Raw genomic sequence first — 14285 nt, 5'->3', positions numbered from 1 at the left:
AAAATAAATTCAAGCGATTGCTTTTTGCTTTCCCGCCACATTTGTCATTTATGCTTACAGTGGAACAAGGTGAAAAAAGGTGTAAAAAATATATTCAGAAAAAAAAAATTTTTTAAAATCGCAAATGTAACTTCTTAAATAAGTCAATTAAATACTAAAAAAAATACTACAAAATAAAACAAGTAAAATTCGAGTACGTGAGATACCCGCTTTTGAAATCAGCGAATGTTTGTGGTATTATTCTTAAAATATACCAAATCCATATACCGCTAAAGTACTAAAATATACCAAGGGCAATATTTGGTATATTGATATAATAATAATAATAATAATATAAAATATACCACATTTTCAGTCAAAACTAAATGTATTTCGTCAAAAATTTCCAAAATTTGAATCTGTTCGCAATCCAATTTTCAGGAATCATAAATACTATAGTTGTTATTGTATGTACCGCGATTCTAGCTTCAAAATTACTTCAGCTATTCGATTTTTGTCAATTTGCAGGGGCAGAAGTGGGCGTGGCAAAATTTTGAAACATGTCTAGTCGAACAAAATGATATCTCTTCTAGTTTCTGAGATCTAGGTACGGAATTTGGAATCTGTTTATGTTTTTAATATAATTATAAACAGAATTAAATTCTATCTTAATATTTGTAAGCTGATTTTGTAGTATTATATTCCAAAAATAAAATAAATCATTATAAACTGAAATTCAATTCTTTAGAAATTAAAAAAAATTCTTATGTGAAATGTGGATCCATTTTATATTTTTAATTTAATTATATTAGAATTTAATTATGAAATCGAAATTCTTTTATGCCCTTTTATAAATATTTGATAGAAACTACAAAAATTGCTTTAAATATGGAATTATTTTATATATTTAATTAATTGTCCTTCAAGGTTAAAATCTTTAATAACATATCTAAATTTATTATGTAAACTATTTTTTTTTTTTAATTTTTCTTAATATTAATTTTAAATTATATTTTTCCTCTTTTTTTTAGAGAACACTTGCCCCACAGTGCTGGTCAAAAGAAGTCACCAGAGTGATCGTCAACGCCAGCGAGATCGTTGCGTCTGCCATTTATAAGAAATATTCTTAATTTAAACAGAACCTTAACATACGTCTGATTGATTGAGCTGCTGATTTAAGCGGCTTTCTTGACCAAGACTTTGTGTGTGTGTTTGTGTGTTTGCAGATCCTTCGACTGTGTGATGTACGAAAGTACGAAATGTGGAATGAAGGTGCGATGAGGTGTTAACTTGCCTTAAATGTTCAGCCGACAGTACCGTTATAACGCTAATTGAAGCCTTATAAATTGTTTGTGGCCAACTCGAGTTTCTTTTTTTTTTTTTTTGTGCACAACCTTTTTTTCTCCCGTTTTTGGTTGTCGCTCAATTTTGATTTTTGGTTGCGGCCAATTTAGCCGAAATGCTCGTAAATTGTATTGTAGTTGATGATGTGCATTGATTTAAGCAATTAACGCCCAATTAGATGGACGATGGACGAGTACGGGTATCTCTTAGTCATGCTAATTTGCATAATATTAAAAGAGAGCTTCAGCTTCAGAGATGATAGAGAATCATCGAACAATGAAATACGCGTATTCGCAAGAGCTTCTCAAAGTGTCAAGTGGCTTTGGCAATACAAGAAAAAGTACCTGGAATTGGCCTCTGAGTGTTCCATCTTGTATCTAGGCCTGTTTCTAACCTGCTCTCTTCCTCCCCCCCTTCTCCTCTCTCTCTTCATTATTTGTTTATGAATGTACTTAGCAGTTTTTGCGACGCACAAAAAAAAAGAAACCCCCCTCATGCCCTTTTTCAACAATATTTTTCAATTGTTTAAAATTCTGTGCATAATTTTCGGTGTGCGTGAGTATGATAATTTTTTTTTTTTGTTTTCTTTAGTTCTTTTATTGTTGTTGTGACTCTTTTGTGAATTTCCACTAAGCGCCAAGTGGCTTTTTTTGGCGTTACATTTTAAATTAAGTGTTTATTTAAGGCTGGGCCCCGTACAATGCGGCGTATACGTGTTTGTTTTTTGGTTTTTTGATGCTTTGTTGACTTTAAAAACTCATTTACTTACTTATTGTTGATTTTAGTTGGAGTTGGCATCTGTAGCTTTGAAGCGGTAACTGCAAAAACAAAATAAAGTATACAGAACAATTAAAGATGATTGCCAAAAAAATCTGTGTACATAAATCTAATGTTATGATTAATATTACAAAAATGTGTGGAAATAATTTCACAATATTTAAACACATTCTAGAGCTATTATGTTAAGTGGGACAACTGATAATGGGATTGTGATTCACTATTTAATGGATGGGTGAGTTTTGGGTAAGAACAGAGACGACTCCCATAATGGACACCGGAAACTCCTGTTGGACGGACAAGAATTGCTAGGTCAAGATATTTTATATTGAATGAAGCAAATGGATTCTATGTTAAGTATTTTATTATGATCCATTATCAACATACATACTGCTATTTCAAAGTTCACAGCTGTACAATGGAAACGGTAAGAGCTGGACGGCTGAAATTTTGACAGAACATAGTTTTTATACCCGCTACTCATCGGGTAGAAGGGTATTATAACTTTGCGCCGACAGGAAATGTATGTAACAGGTAGAACGAGGCATCTCCGACTCTATAAAGTATATATATTCTTGATCAGCGTCAACAGCCGAGACGATATAGCCATGTCCGTCTGTGTGTCTGTCCGTCTGTCCGTATGAAACACTTGATCTCAGAGATTATAAGAGATAGAGCTATAATTTTTTTTCGACAGCATTTGTTATGTTTGCACGCAGATCAAGTTTGTTTCAAATTTATGCCACGCCCACTTCCGCCCCCGCATATCAAAAAAAATCGAATAACAAGCGTAATTTTAAAGCTAGAGTTTGGTATATACAATAATTACTATAGTAGTTATGAATTTGGTTAGTTAAAAACTTGGTTGCGATCAGATACAAATTGTCGAAGTTATTAAAGAAATACTTTTGTATGGGCAAAAACGCCTACTTACTAGGGGTCTTAGTTGCTTTGGCTGACAATCTAGAATGCGGTATAATATCGATATACCAAATATACCATTTGGTATTCGGTAAATTTTGAGAAAAAATACCGCAAAATATAATATAGTTATTTTATTCAAAATGGGTAACGGGTATCTTACAGTCGAGTACATTCAACTGTATCTTTCTTAATTGTTAAACTTTTAATAAGAGTGATGTTTTCAAATTCTTGCCTTAACATTTAAGTTTGCTTTGAAAGTGACAAAACTAAAAATAAACATTTCCTTACTCTGCTCTCTAAACACATGATGATTGCATGTATCCCAGCCATATAGCTGGTAATCTTAATTAACTGAGCGCCCCACAGAGCAACGCAATTGCTAGTTGTAATTTACATGCGAAATTCTTGTCATAAACAACAAAGACAACAACAACAACAACAACCAGAATGGCTGTAATAATAATAATAATAATAACAACAAGAAGAACAAGGGACGCAAAAGCATTGCAGACTGCACGTTTAGTTGGCCCATAACAATTACAGCAAAAGCGATTAACAACTATAAAACAACGACAACCAGAACGAGAGCAACTGCAGCAGCAACAACAACAACAAGAACAACAACAATTGCGAATACAAGTGAAGCTGATCAGCAAAAATAAAAAACAAGTTCGTCGCTGCATTGCGTGTGAAAACAATTTATGAACGAGCATTTAAACAATATTTTTGTTGTTGCTTTGCTTTTATTGCAATAAAAAACGCATTACAACAAGGGGGCAAAGTGTACAATGAATGCAAATGCTGTCTACAACATGCACAACAACAAGAACAACAACAACAGCGACAACAACATCAACAAACCGCAGCAACAACAAGCGCAGCGACAGCAACTAAAATCGATGTGAACGGGTAGCGACAATGGCTGCACGCCAGCAACAACAACAACAACAACTACTACAAGCAACAACAACAACAACTACAACAACAGCAATTCGACTGCATGAAAATAAAAGATAAATGAGCGCAACTGTCTGACACTCCGTTTTGGTCTCTCTGCTCAGTGTGTGTGTGTATGCTAGTGTGTGTGTAATAAAAGCAAGAGCTCAAGTAGCATTGCATTGAGATAGGTCAGTCACACACAAAAACACAGATACACATCGTCACACACACACACACTCATGCGCAAATGCATACACACATACACATATACACAAATGCAACGCTGCACTCGCACTGCTGCCAAAGCTCAATATGCAGTTACAGCTGCAGCGCTGTCTCTCTCTCTCTTGCTCAGGCGTCGACGTCAACGTCAGCGCCAGCGGCGACGTCAACTGCTCTAATTACTCTGCTCGTAAATCGTTGCTTCGGGTGCTGGAGGGGGGGTGGCAAATCAGCCTCCCCAGCAACAATAACAAGAACAAGCAAACAACAACGGTCGAAGCATCGTTGCATCAACAATAACAATAACAGCAACAACAACAACAACAGCAACAACTACTAGCAGCATTAAAACAAGTTTTTGAGTTAATCTCAGTCTCAGTTTCAGTTTCTGCTGCGGTTCTTGTCGTTGTTGTAAAAACTTACACAATCGCCACAGCGCACGCACACACACACACACACGTACACGCACGCACGGACGCACACAAGCATCTGCTCAACAACGATTCACTTTTCTTTGTGCAATTTCAATAATTTTATGCCAGCACAAGAGAGAACACCAAACGCAAGAGAGGGAGAGCGAGAGAGCCAAAGTCGTAGAGAGCACACCAAGAGAGCGTGAGCATAACAAATAAAAAAAGCTCTATTGCAGTCGCTGCGGCTGAGAGAGCGCAGCGCCATGGACAACTTGCACTTTCTGCTGCACTTTTCGATTTTACATATCAAACGCAAATAGTAGTAGATTTGCAGCTAAATAAAGCTGCATTTATATGCGTAATAAATACTAAATATACTAGATACATGTGCGTGAAATTGCTGACAGTAATCAGGCCACTTTAATTCATAAATAGTATTTTACTGCCCACTACAAATAGTGTTGCTTATCTACTATGTATGTATGTTTGTATTTAGTAGTAGACCGACGACCTACGACAACACAATAAATAGTGCACCATAAACTTAACAGTTAACAGCCAACCCCTACAGAGATAAAAAGAGCTTTTTGCGATGTAGGGTGGGAGAGAGGGGAATTGCTCTCATGTTACACTAAAGACAACACAAAGAATGTTGCGCAATTGACAAAAAAAAACAAAAAGAAGAAAACAGCCATAAAAATACCAGACAAGTGTCTAGTGTCTAGACAACGACAGCGGAGGGAAGGGGAAAATTGACTTTGCGATGCGTCATGCGATGCAGTCCATCATGATGGCTAATGATCATTATGCCGCATTTTGCCATTTGCTTTTATTGTGACATAATTAGTGAAAGTGAAATTGATCAGCAAACTGCAGAAGCAGCGGCAGCGGCAGCAGCTGCACACAGCATTTGGTATTTTTAGACGCCTGCAGCGACGCGTCGCAGTCAATAGACAAAAAAGCAGCGCAGCGCAGCGCAGCATGACGTCGACGTCGACAGCGATGCGCTGAGAGAGTGCAGCTGGGCAGAGCGAAGCGCAGTGCCGTTAAATGTGAAATGAAAACGAAATTAAAATTCAAAATGAAAATGAAAATGAAAATATTGCAAAACTTAAACACGCACATGGACAGCAGCTGTTGTGTGTGTGCGTGTGTGTGTGTGGGTGGGAAAAAGTGCATTGACTTGACAAGCCTACCTTGTGTTTGTATGTGTACTGTCACTGTGTGTATGTGTGTGTGAGAGAGACAATTGACCAACCCACATTTGACTTTGCATTTAAAAACGTTTTTTTTGTTCTTTTATTATTATTGCGAAAATGTAATTTGTAGAGTGTAGGAAAGCAAGATTGAATAGTAATTTTTCTAAGAATTTTAGTTTTTTGTTATGTGCCAATAAATTACAATGTAGTATATTATTAGTATATATTGTAGTATATTATTATTATATTGTAAATTAGCTGAAATGAATACAATGTTTAGAATGTTGCACTACAACAATGTGGCGTAATTTTTTTTTGGAATAGTAATAGATATTTATTCACCTAGCGAATATTTACATTATTACATTAGCTTTATTATTTAGTATATATTATAGTATATTGTAGTATATTATTATTATATTGTAAATTAGCTGAAGCGAATATTGTATAATATTACACCACAACAATGTTGTGTATTTTTTTTTTGTAAATATCTTGTAAAAAATATTGTTAGATTTATTTTTTCATTTTCATTATTTAGTAATATTATTTATGAATTACAATTTGGTATATTTTGTATTCACATTGATTCATTTATTGTTATTTCTTTTTTAGTGACATTGTTTGTATTTTTGCAATGGTTTTGTACAACTATTAATGTTATTTTACAATAAATTAAAATCTTCTTCAATAGCTGAATTTCGAACTCTGCCAATTTGGTGTATTTTTCTAAGCAAATACAATTTTTCCAATGAATATTTATATTATTATATGGCTGCAGCGTTGCAGTTACAATTTAATGGCCGACAGCCGCGCCCCGCCTTAGCATATAAATCACACGGCGTATGCGCAATGTCCACAATACGTATACGCAGCGTTTGCATTGCGCCTCGCTGTCTCGCTGGCACAATTAATGGGCATAAATAATAGTAAGTGAGTGATCAAAAAGTAAAACGCTTTCATGCATTTTACGAGTAGTTTACTGCACTTTGACGCTGCACGCGCAAAACATTTTCGCCTCGCTTGATTTGCCTCTTTTGTGTTGCTAATTTGCGACCGCATTCATAGTTGCATTTTGTGTGCAACAATGTAACGAAAATTGTTGCAAATTGTCAAGAAGAACGCAAGAAGGCGAAACTAGTTTAGTAGGAATTACGTTACGTGGCAGTCGTCAATTGAATAAGTGCTTCAAGATGGGGCGAAATGTGTGTTAAATTGATTGAGCGTCAGTTCAGTTATTTACGAGCCAAACAAATGCCATAAATTAATGCAAGCACATACACACACACAGCAAAAGAGTAAAGACAAGTCTACTTAAAATTGCATTTCGTATAATTTTCACAAAAAAAATCAAGCAAGACAAACTGCAGCAAGGAGGAGGGCAACGGAGATGGAAACGCAGACATGAAAAGCGAAAACTGGGTCAACCTGATGCAGCTGCCTACGCAGCTAAAGCAGCAAGCTGAGAGAGCAGAGAGTCGTTCGTTGTCGTTGTCTATCCGGCCGCAGACGCTACAAATATGTAACTCAAGCGAGAGAGAGATATGCAAGCCAAATTGTATCTGTATCTGCGCCAAATAAAATATCCCAAAAATAAAAAGAAAAATAAACCAAAGCGAGCTGTTGAATGCTGCCGAATACCCTCGACATCCGGTTCGCTTACTTTCAAATTATCTTTTTACAGGGTATACAAAAAGATAACAACGAAAAAAAGGCATAAAAATATTATAAATCATTGGAAAAGTAAAAACAGCAGCAGCACGACGCCAACAATTTATGTATCTCTTGGATTTCACCCACGCCGCCGCCAATTCAACAACAGCAACTGCAACAACAGCAACAACAACAACGTGGGTCAAGTTGCAACTTGTTTTTGGCTGGTTTTTCGTGTGCAATGCATTCGCCATTGCGTTTTGCTAATCGCATTCACCTTCTTATCAGCAGCAGCAGCAGCAACAGAGGCAACAACAGAGCAACAGCTAAAGCATTGCAGACACGCGACAGCAACAGCCACAGCAAACGGCAACAACATTGTTTGCAACTGCGCACCGTGATAACAATAAATAACGACAATAGCTCGTTGTTTTCGTTTTTTGTTGGTGATGATCATTGCATTTGCTCCACTGTGCATGCGGCCTACAATGTCTACAAGTCGTGATTCCAATTCCGCCTGCACACACACGTTCACTTTCAAAATCAGTGAAATGTAACCGACAAACAGCAAAAGAAGAAGAAGAAGAAGCAGAAGACGACAACGAAGTGAATTGATGTTGCATTGTGGTTGTTGTTGTTGCTGTTCTCACTGTTGTTTGCTGCTTTAGTTATTCACATTATTCATTTGGCTTACAAATAGAGGTTAATTTATTGTGACTTGATCAAAATGAGTCGCACATAAAGTACTGCAAAGAGAAATGCCAACGAATTTGGGAAAGGAAAAAACCCACTAAATTATAATAATTTGCTCTTGATTGTTTTGCGCGATAACAGTGTGCAGTTATCGATAACGCGTAGAGCGCTTGTTGAAGCTTATTCTAAGCTCAGTTGTTATCGATAATGTTTACATTGTAGAGGTGCCAACTTAGCGTAGTTGGAACTTTGAACTAGGCTTCGCAGAGTGTGGCCAGATCAGCGATTACTTTGTATTTGTGAGTTTATCGACTTTGGCCCTACCACAATGCAAACGACAGCGCAAGTCTCAATGTCAAGTTGCGGGCATGTTATTGAACCAATAACACAGAGCCTTCATTCATATGATATGATACAGAAATACATATGGATGTATGTCTGCAATTGTAAGCTGAAGATGCTGCTGGTCGGAGATAAAACAGCCAGCAGCGGCCTTCATTGTTGATCTGACATTGAAGAGATATTCCATGTAGAATGAATGCGATGTGCATTGACATAATTCATGAATGCGTATGCAAACGATGTGGCAGCAAGGCTTTGGCTTGCCAATTAACGTCAAATGCCAAATAAGTGCAGTGTCTGCGCTTCGATGACGCGCCTCTAGCTTCAACATTCCACGCAAGTGACGCTGACCATAAAGAGATCGACGCGTCGATCGGATGCTGCGTGTTGCAACAAACGGCAACTGCACTTGACTTACTTGCTACCACTGTGTGAGTGTGTATTTGTGTGTGTGTCTCTTTCTTTGTCTATCGCACTGCAGCTGTAGTTGGCAACTGCTGCCATCTGCGCAATGCATTTCACTTTCATTATGATGCAGTCGCTTTTTGCCACTAAAAATGGCAACGAGCGTTGGCAATGCCAAATGTGCGGTTTTTCCAAGCCGAAAATGAAAACCAGTTAACGGCATACGGATTTTCCCATTTGCTCATGAGCTCCTCCTCCTCCCTCCCCTCCCCATGCCACTGCTTGCGAACACTTCCCAACACTGGCTCTCGCTCTGGCGGCTCTCGCTCTATGTCTGATTGGCATCAGCTGACAGCTCAGGCAGCTGCTCACCTGGCGGGTTGTGTAGGAGGCGCCTCTTTTGTCTTTTCATTGTGTTTCGTTAGTTGTTTTTACTTTCTTCTAATAGATCGTTAGCTTTGCTTTTGCTGTAGCCGTAGCTTGTTGTTGTTTTGTTGTTGCTGTTGCTGCTGCAATTGATTGCTTATTGTTAAATGAAAATGGAAAGTCATTTTCTATGCAGCTGACGCTGCCTATTTTTCCCTATCCCCCTCCAACTCTGACTCTCCCTTACACACCTTCGTGTGTTCGGTGCGCTTTCCCAAAATGATGAACGGAATTTGAACGGGGAGCAGGGTCAAGAAGCATTTAATTCATTTCATTTCGTTAAGGGAAATTCTTGAATGGACTTCGCTATAGTTTTTTTCTGCTTTTATTGATTTGCCAGCTGAACAAACGGAAAGCGAAAGTAATTACAGTTAGTCATGCAATCAAATGCTTCTGTTTCTGCTTCCCCCACCTCCCTCATGCGCTCCCTTGAGTCCAACACATGTGAGTGGCGAGTAGAGATAAGTTGCCATTGAGCAAAGCAACAGAGTTCTTGCTGTGCACTAAACGAAACAGGCGATAAAAAGCGAATGCATAAAATGCAACCCCAAACTGCACGCCGCGCCATTATGACTTTCTCACAGTGTAAGCCCCTTCGCTCTCTGCCTCTACACTCCCTCCCTCTCACTCGCACTCCCAGCAAACGCCCGCACGCAACAGAATCAATTTTTTATTGGTTACACAACGTCAACAACACAGCGCCAGTTGCAGAGTGCATTGAACCCAACGACTCATGACTTTTAGTACTTCTTCGGACGCGACACTTGTGGCAAGGTATATGCACTTTTTCATTCATCATATTGCATTGTGAATTACTGAGTGGAGCCACAAATAGCATAAGTACTTTTGCACAGTAAACCAATTACTTAGTGGCCGCCATTTTAAGTATTTTAATTGGCAGTGCTGCCAGATCGTTGTAAAAACTGAAACAGTTGGTATTTAAATACGTTTTTTTTTATTTATTTTGTCCTTTATTTGAATTATTTATTTATTTAATTCTTTAAACTGTACTGCAAACTAATTTACAAAAGTTTAAACGAAAAATTAAAAAAAAGAGCATACAACATTCAATGTTCCCACAAAAATATTTGAACGCTTCTTTTCTATTTGTTTTCTCCTTTTTTGTGTGTGTTTTGTTGTCTTGCTTTTGTTGCTGTTGGCAACTACTCTAAGTAAACGCCACTGCATTTTATTGATTTACAAATGCAGATGCTTTCTGTATCCACTTTTATAGTTGTCAACTTTGGGCAATTAAATAACAATATTTTTAAATAGTTTATTGTTTTTCTTAGTAACACTTTTATTGTTTGTGAATCATTGTGAATATGTTAATACTATTGGTTCTTTAGAAACGCCATTTTGCCTGCACTCCGCCACCGAAATTGTTACGGTTGTGGTCAAAGTTACGCTGAGCATTCGCATAGGCGTCAATGCTGCCACGCCCATCTCGACTGGTATAAAGATTGTGATTATACTGCACGCCCGCTTGACGTCCTGTCTGATGATCCTTGCTACCCGAGATGACCACAGAACCGTGCTGAGGAGAACGCTCCCGACGAATAAGCAGCTCCGAATCCAAACTGGCAGCAGCTGCAGCGGCAATCAGGCAGCAAACCAAAAGGAACACAAAGTGGCACTTGTTGGAGAACATCTTGAGTGTTTAATTAGCGAATATTAACTGTGCTCGACTTGGACACGAGAACGTGCTTTTATAGCGCATCACAGCTCAACGGGATTCACTTGTTGTGCCTGCGTATCTCTAGAATTGAGGAGCATGACCTAAACTCGGTGATTTTTCCAAAGCTTGTGAATCCCCAGCTTATCAGCAAAAGCGGGCGCAAATAAAGCCACCTACTTATATATTTTTGATGTATTTATTTGATTTTCTATTTTATTTTATTATATTTATATATTTTATTATTCCGTTTTATTATACTTTGACTGACTATCTGGTATATTTTTAATATAGTACTATATACATAAATACACCAAATATAACATTTGGTGTATTCCAGTATTTTTGCATTAATTTGGTATTTTTAAAGAATAATTTGGGTAGCGGGTATCTCAAAGTCGAGCACACTCGACCGTAACTTTCTTACTTGTTTTTTTTTTCATTTTATTATACTTTGACTAACAATCTGGTATATTTTATACTCTATGGTATATTTTGAATAAGATACTGTATAAATATACCAAATATAGTCGTTGGTATCGTTTAGGTTTTTACGGTATAGTAATTTGGTATATTTTAAGAACAATGTTTTACTTTTACCTTACATTCAACTGTAGCTTTCATATTTATTTTGCCTTATAAGCAAGGCTTCCACATTGCTTTACTTCAACGTCGATTTCTCCCACAATTTCGATATGTTATTGTCATAATCCGACCTCTTGACCTGATTCCCCAATGAAATCCATTCATTATCGTTTATAAGCACTGTTTTTTTTTTCGTCGACAATGCCGGGAAGCGGCAATTGCCATAACTTTTCTTTTCTAAAGCGACGACGGCCTACGCAACAATTCTTGAAGATAACAACTCACGCACCGGACGAAAAACGAAAATTAAATAGAAATAAAACAAAACTTAATAAAACTAAGAATCATAAAAGAACAAAAAAAAAACGAATTTAGTTCAAGCGAGTTCATTGACACAGAAAAAGAAATCAAAATATTGTAGAACGTTTTTTATATTTTTTTTTTTACTAATAGGCGCCCACAATCTCTATGCGTATAAGTATCTTACTCTCAAGCACACGCACAATTTAGATACCCTGTAATCTAAGAAAATCTCAATGGAAAGAGTATTAAAACTAAAAAAAGATTAGATTTGGAAATATTATTATTTCTTGATTGGAAATAATCTCATGATAAGCAACGAAAGTATTGCCTTAACTTTGAAGTGAATGTCTACAGGGTGTGTGCTAGTCAAGCAATGGTAAACAAGCACCTTTTACTTGTCTTAATACACAAATTTTCTATCATAATTTAGTCATAGTGTTTGAGTTGATTTGCTTAGTTCGAACTTATCGTTGTTGATAGGAAAAACGTCATCGTTCGTATAGCTAGAGAGATATCAGCTGAATGAGGTATATAAACTAAGTGTACTAAGTACAATCGGAGAATGCAGAAATTTTTAGTTGATAGTCCCAACGACAATTGGCAATCGCGCTTGCCATGAACTTGAATTTTGATTTTGTGAAAGTAAATTGAATGTGAAACGAAATTCTCGTCGTCGTATGAACGAGAACTGATTTCTAATCAGCTTTTTTTTTTTTCGTTTTTTGTGGTGTGTGATATTTGTTGCTTTTCGATTTTTGGGATTTTTAGGGTTTTCTTCTTCGGTTCAAGTGCTGTAATTAGATGTGCGTAGAGTCTTTTTGTGGATTTTTGTCGGCTTCTGCGGCGGCAACCGCTTCATCGATTTGAATGCGAAAGTCTTTGGAGTGTGTGTCTGGCTTTTGTGTGTCCATAGATCATTTGCGGGTGAAAGTTTTTTTTTTCGACTCGCTCGAAAATTGTACACACACAGAGACGTAGCAAGAGAGAGAGAGAGAGAGAGAGATGCAAGTGTGTGTGTGTGTGTGTGTGTAGGTTTCATTTACTTTTATTATTCGAGCTCTGGAGCAGCTTATCTATTGAATATCAAGTTATGCATTTGAATTTCATTTTGTCACCTGCGGCTATTTATCTTCTCGCTGCGTATGCTTTTGTTTTATGGGGGCCCACAGGGCGTATACTCAATACACTCTATACTTTGTGCCACACAATAACCTCTGCGCTTCAAGAGCAGCAGACCCTCGAGGTATTTTGATTTTGTGTCTTTTTTTTTGGTGTGTGAAATAGAAAACCGAAAGCATTGAAAAACACACACGACACGTGTTGCCAACTTGCCGAGTCATAATTGAATTTTTATAAGCCCGACGACGCTGAGCCACCTTTTTTTTTCTTCTTTTTTTTTTGTCTATAGTCCAAGTTCAATATAAACACTTCACACACACACTCGGACACCAATATCTGCACATTCATTGACGCGCAATGAATGAAAGGTAGCATATTAGATACTCTCGCAGATACATTTGTATCTGTGTGCGATATATAAAGTCATCGATGTCGTAGCAAAATGCGTGGCGTACGCACGCTTTCGAAATAAATTATACGCTAAAGTATACGCTACGTCGTCGCTTAAGTGTTCAAGTATCTCAAAAGTATTTTCGTCTGTCGTCTCTCTCTGCTCTGAAGATTTATTTGCCGAAAAATATGACGACAAAAAAAAAAAGAAAAAGATTAATAAAATGGCTTTTTTGCGCTTAAAAGTTGCGAATAAAGCAACTGCCACGCCTCGTTCTCTGCCCCTGGTTTCCTAATCTGTCAGTCTTTTCTCTCTCTCTTTCTTTCTTTCTCTTTCAAGCTCTCTCTCTCTCTTTAGTGTCTCGCTCTTGCTCTGTCCGTCTGCCATATTCTCTATATATGCTTTGCTCTTTTCCGTCTGGCTTTATTATTTGCTTTTTCAAGTTCGTCAAACAAGAAATTGCAAAGAAAATTGAAATTGTCAACGAATAATGAATGCCCTACAAGCTGATTTCTATAATGTATGAACGAACTATAAAATTTGACAAATTTTGACACAAAAAAAGTTCCCAAGAGCATTATATCATTTTAGTTTAAACTTAATAGTTTTCATGTTAATTTTATTGCACAATTTCTCATGTGGAGGGTATGCAAAAAACCCGCCAAGCCGTTTAAATACATATAAATTAACAAACGACAAAATAAAAATGAAAGAAAGAAAGAAGGAAAAAAACGCACGCACAAATAACATTTGTTAGCACTAGGGTTTTGAATAATGTATAGAGCGTAGAAATAGACTATATAGAATATTATAAGAGGTGGAAAAATAAAGAAACGAGAGCTCGCGAAACCTTCAAGTTTTTGACAAGAGCGAGCAAAGCACTGAAATATTGTGGA

General features: G+C 37.1%; 2 protein-coding genes across 2 annotated transcripts in view; both read right to left on the bottom strand.

Annotated features, from left to right (window-relative positions):
* LOC133844097 (solute carrier organic anion transporter family member 74D) overlaps positions 1-14285 on the bottom strand; it is a 38416-nt gene that overhangs the window by 15029 nt on the left and 9102 nt on the right. Inside the window, exon 2 of the mRNA XM_062277929.1 lies at positions 2093-2141. The gene's annotated coding sequence lies outside the window, so the exon portion shown is untranslated. The remainder of the gene's footprint in view (positions 1-2092; positions 2142-14285) is intronic.
* On the bottom strand, positions 10568-11014 carry LOC133843746 (uncharacterized). Its single transcript, XM_062277416.1, has one exon. The coding sequence runs from the start codon at positions 10965-10967 to the stop codon at positions 10662-10664; it is 306 nt and encodes a 101-aa protein (XP_062133400.1). The 5' UTR covers positions 10968-11014; the 3' UTR covers positions 10568-10661.

Source organism: Drosophila sulfurigaster, chromosome 3 (genome assembly GCF_023558435.1).
Source record: "Drosophila sulfurigaster albostrigata strain 15112-1811.04 chromosome 3, ASM2355843v2, whole genome shotgun sequence".
Taxonomy (NCBI): Eukaryota; Metazoa; Arthropoda; class Insecta; order Diptera; family Drosophilidae; genus Drosophila; species Drosophila sulfurigaster.
Note: the sequence above shows the minus strand (reverse complement) of the source record. Positions and strands in the feature narration are given on the sequence as shown.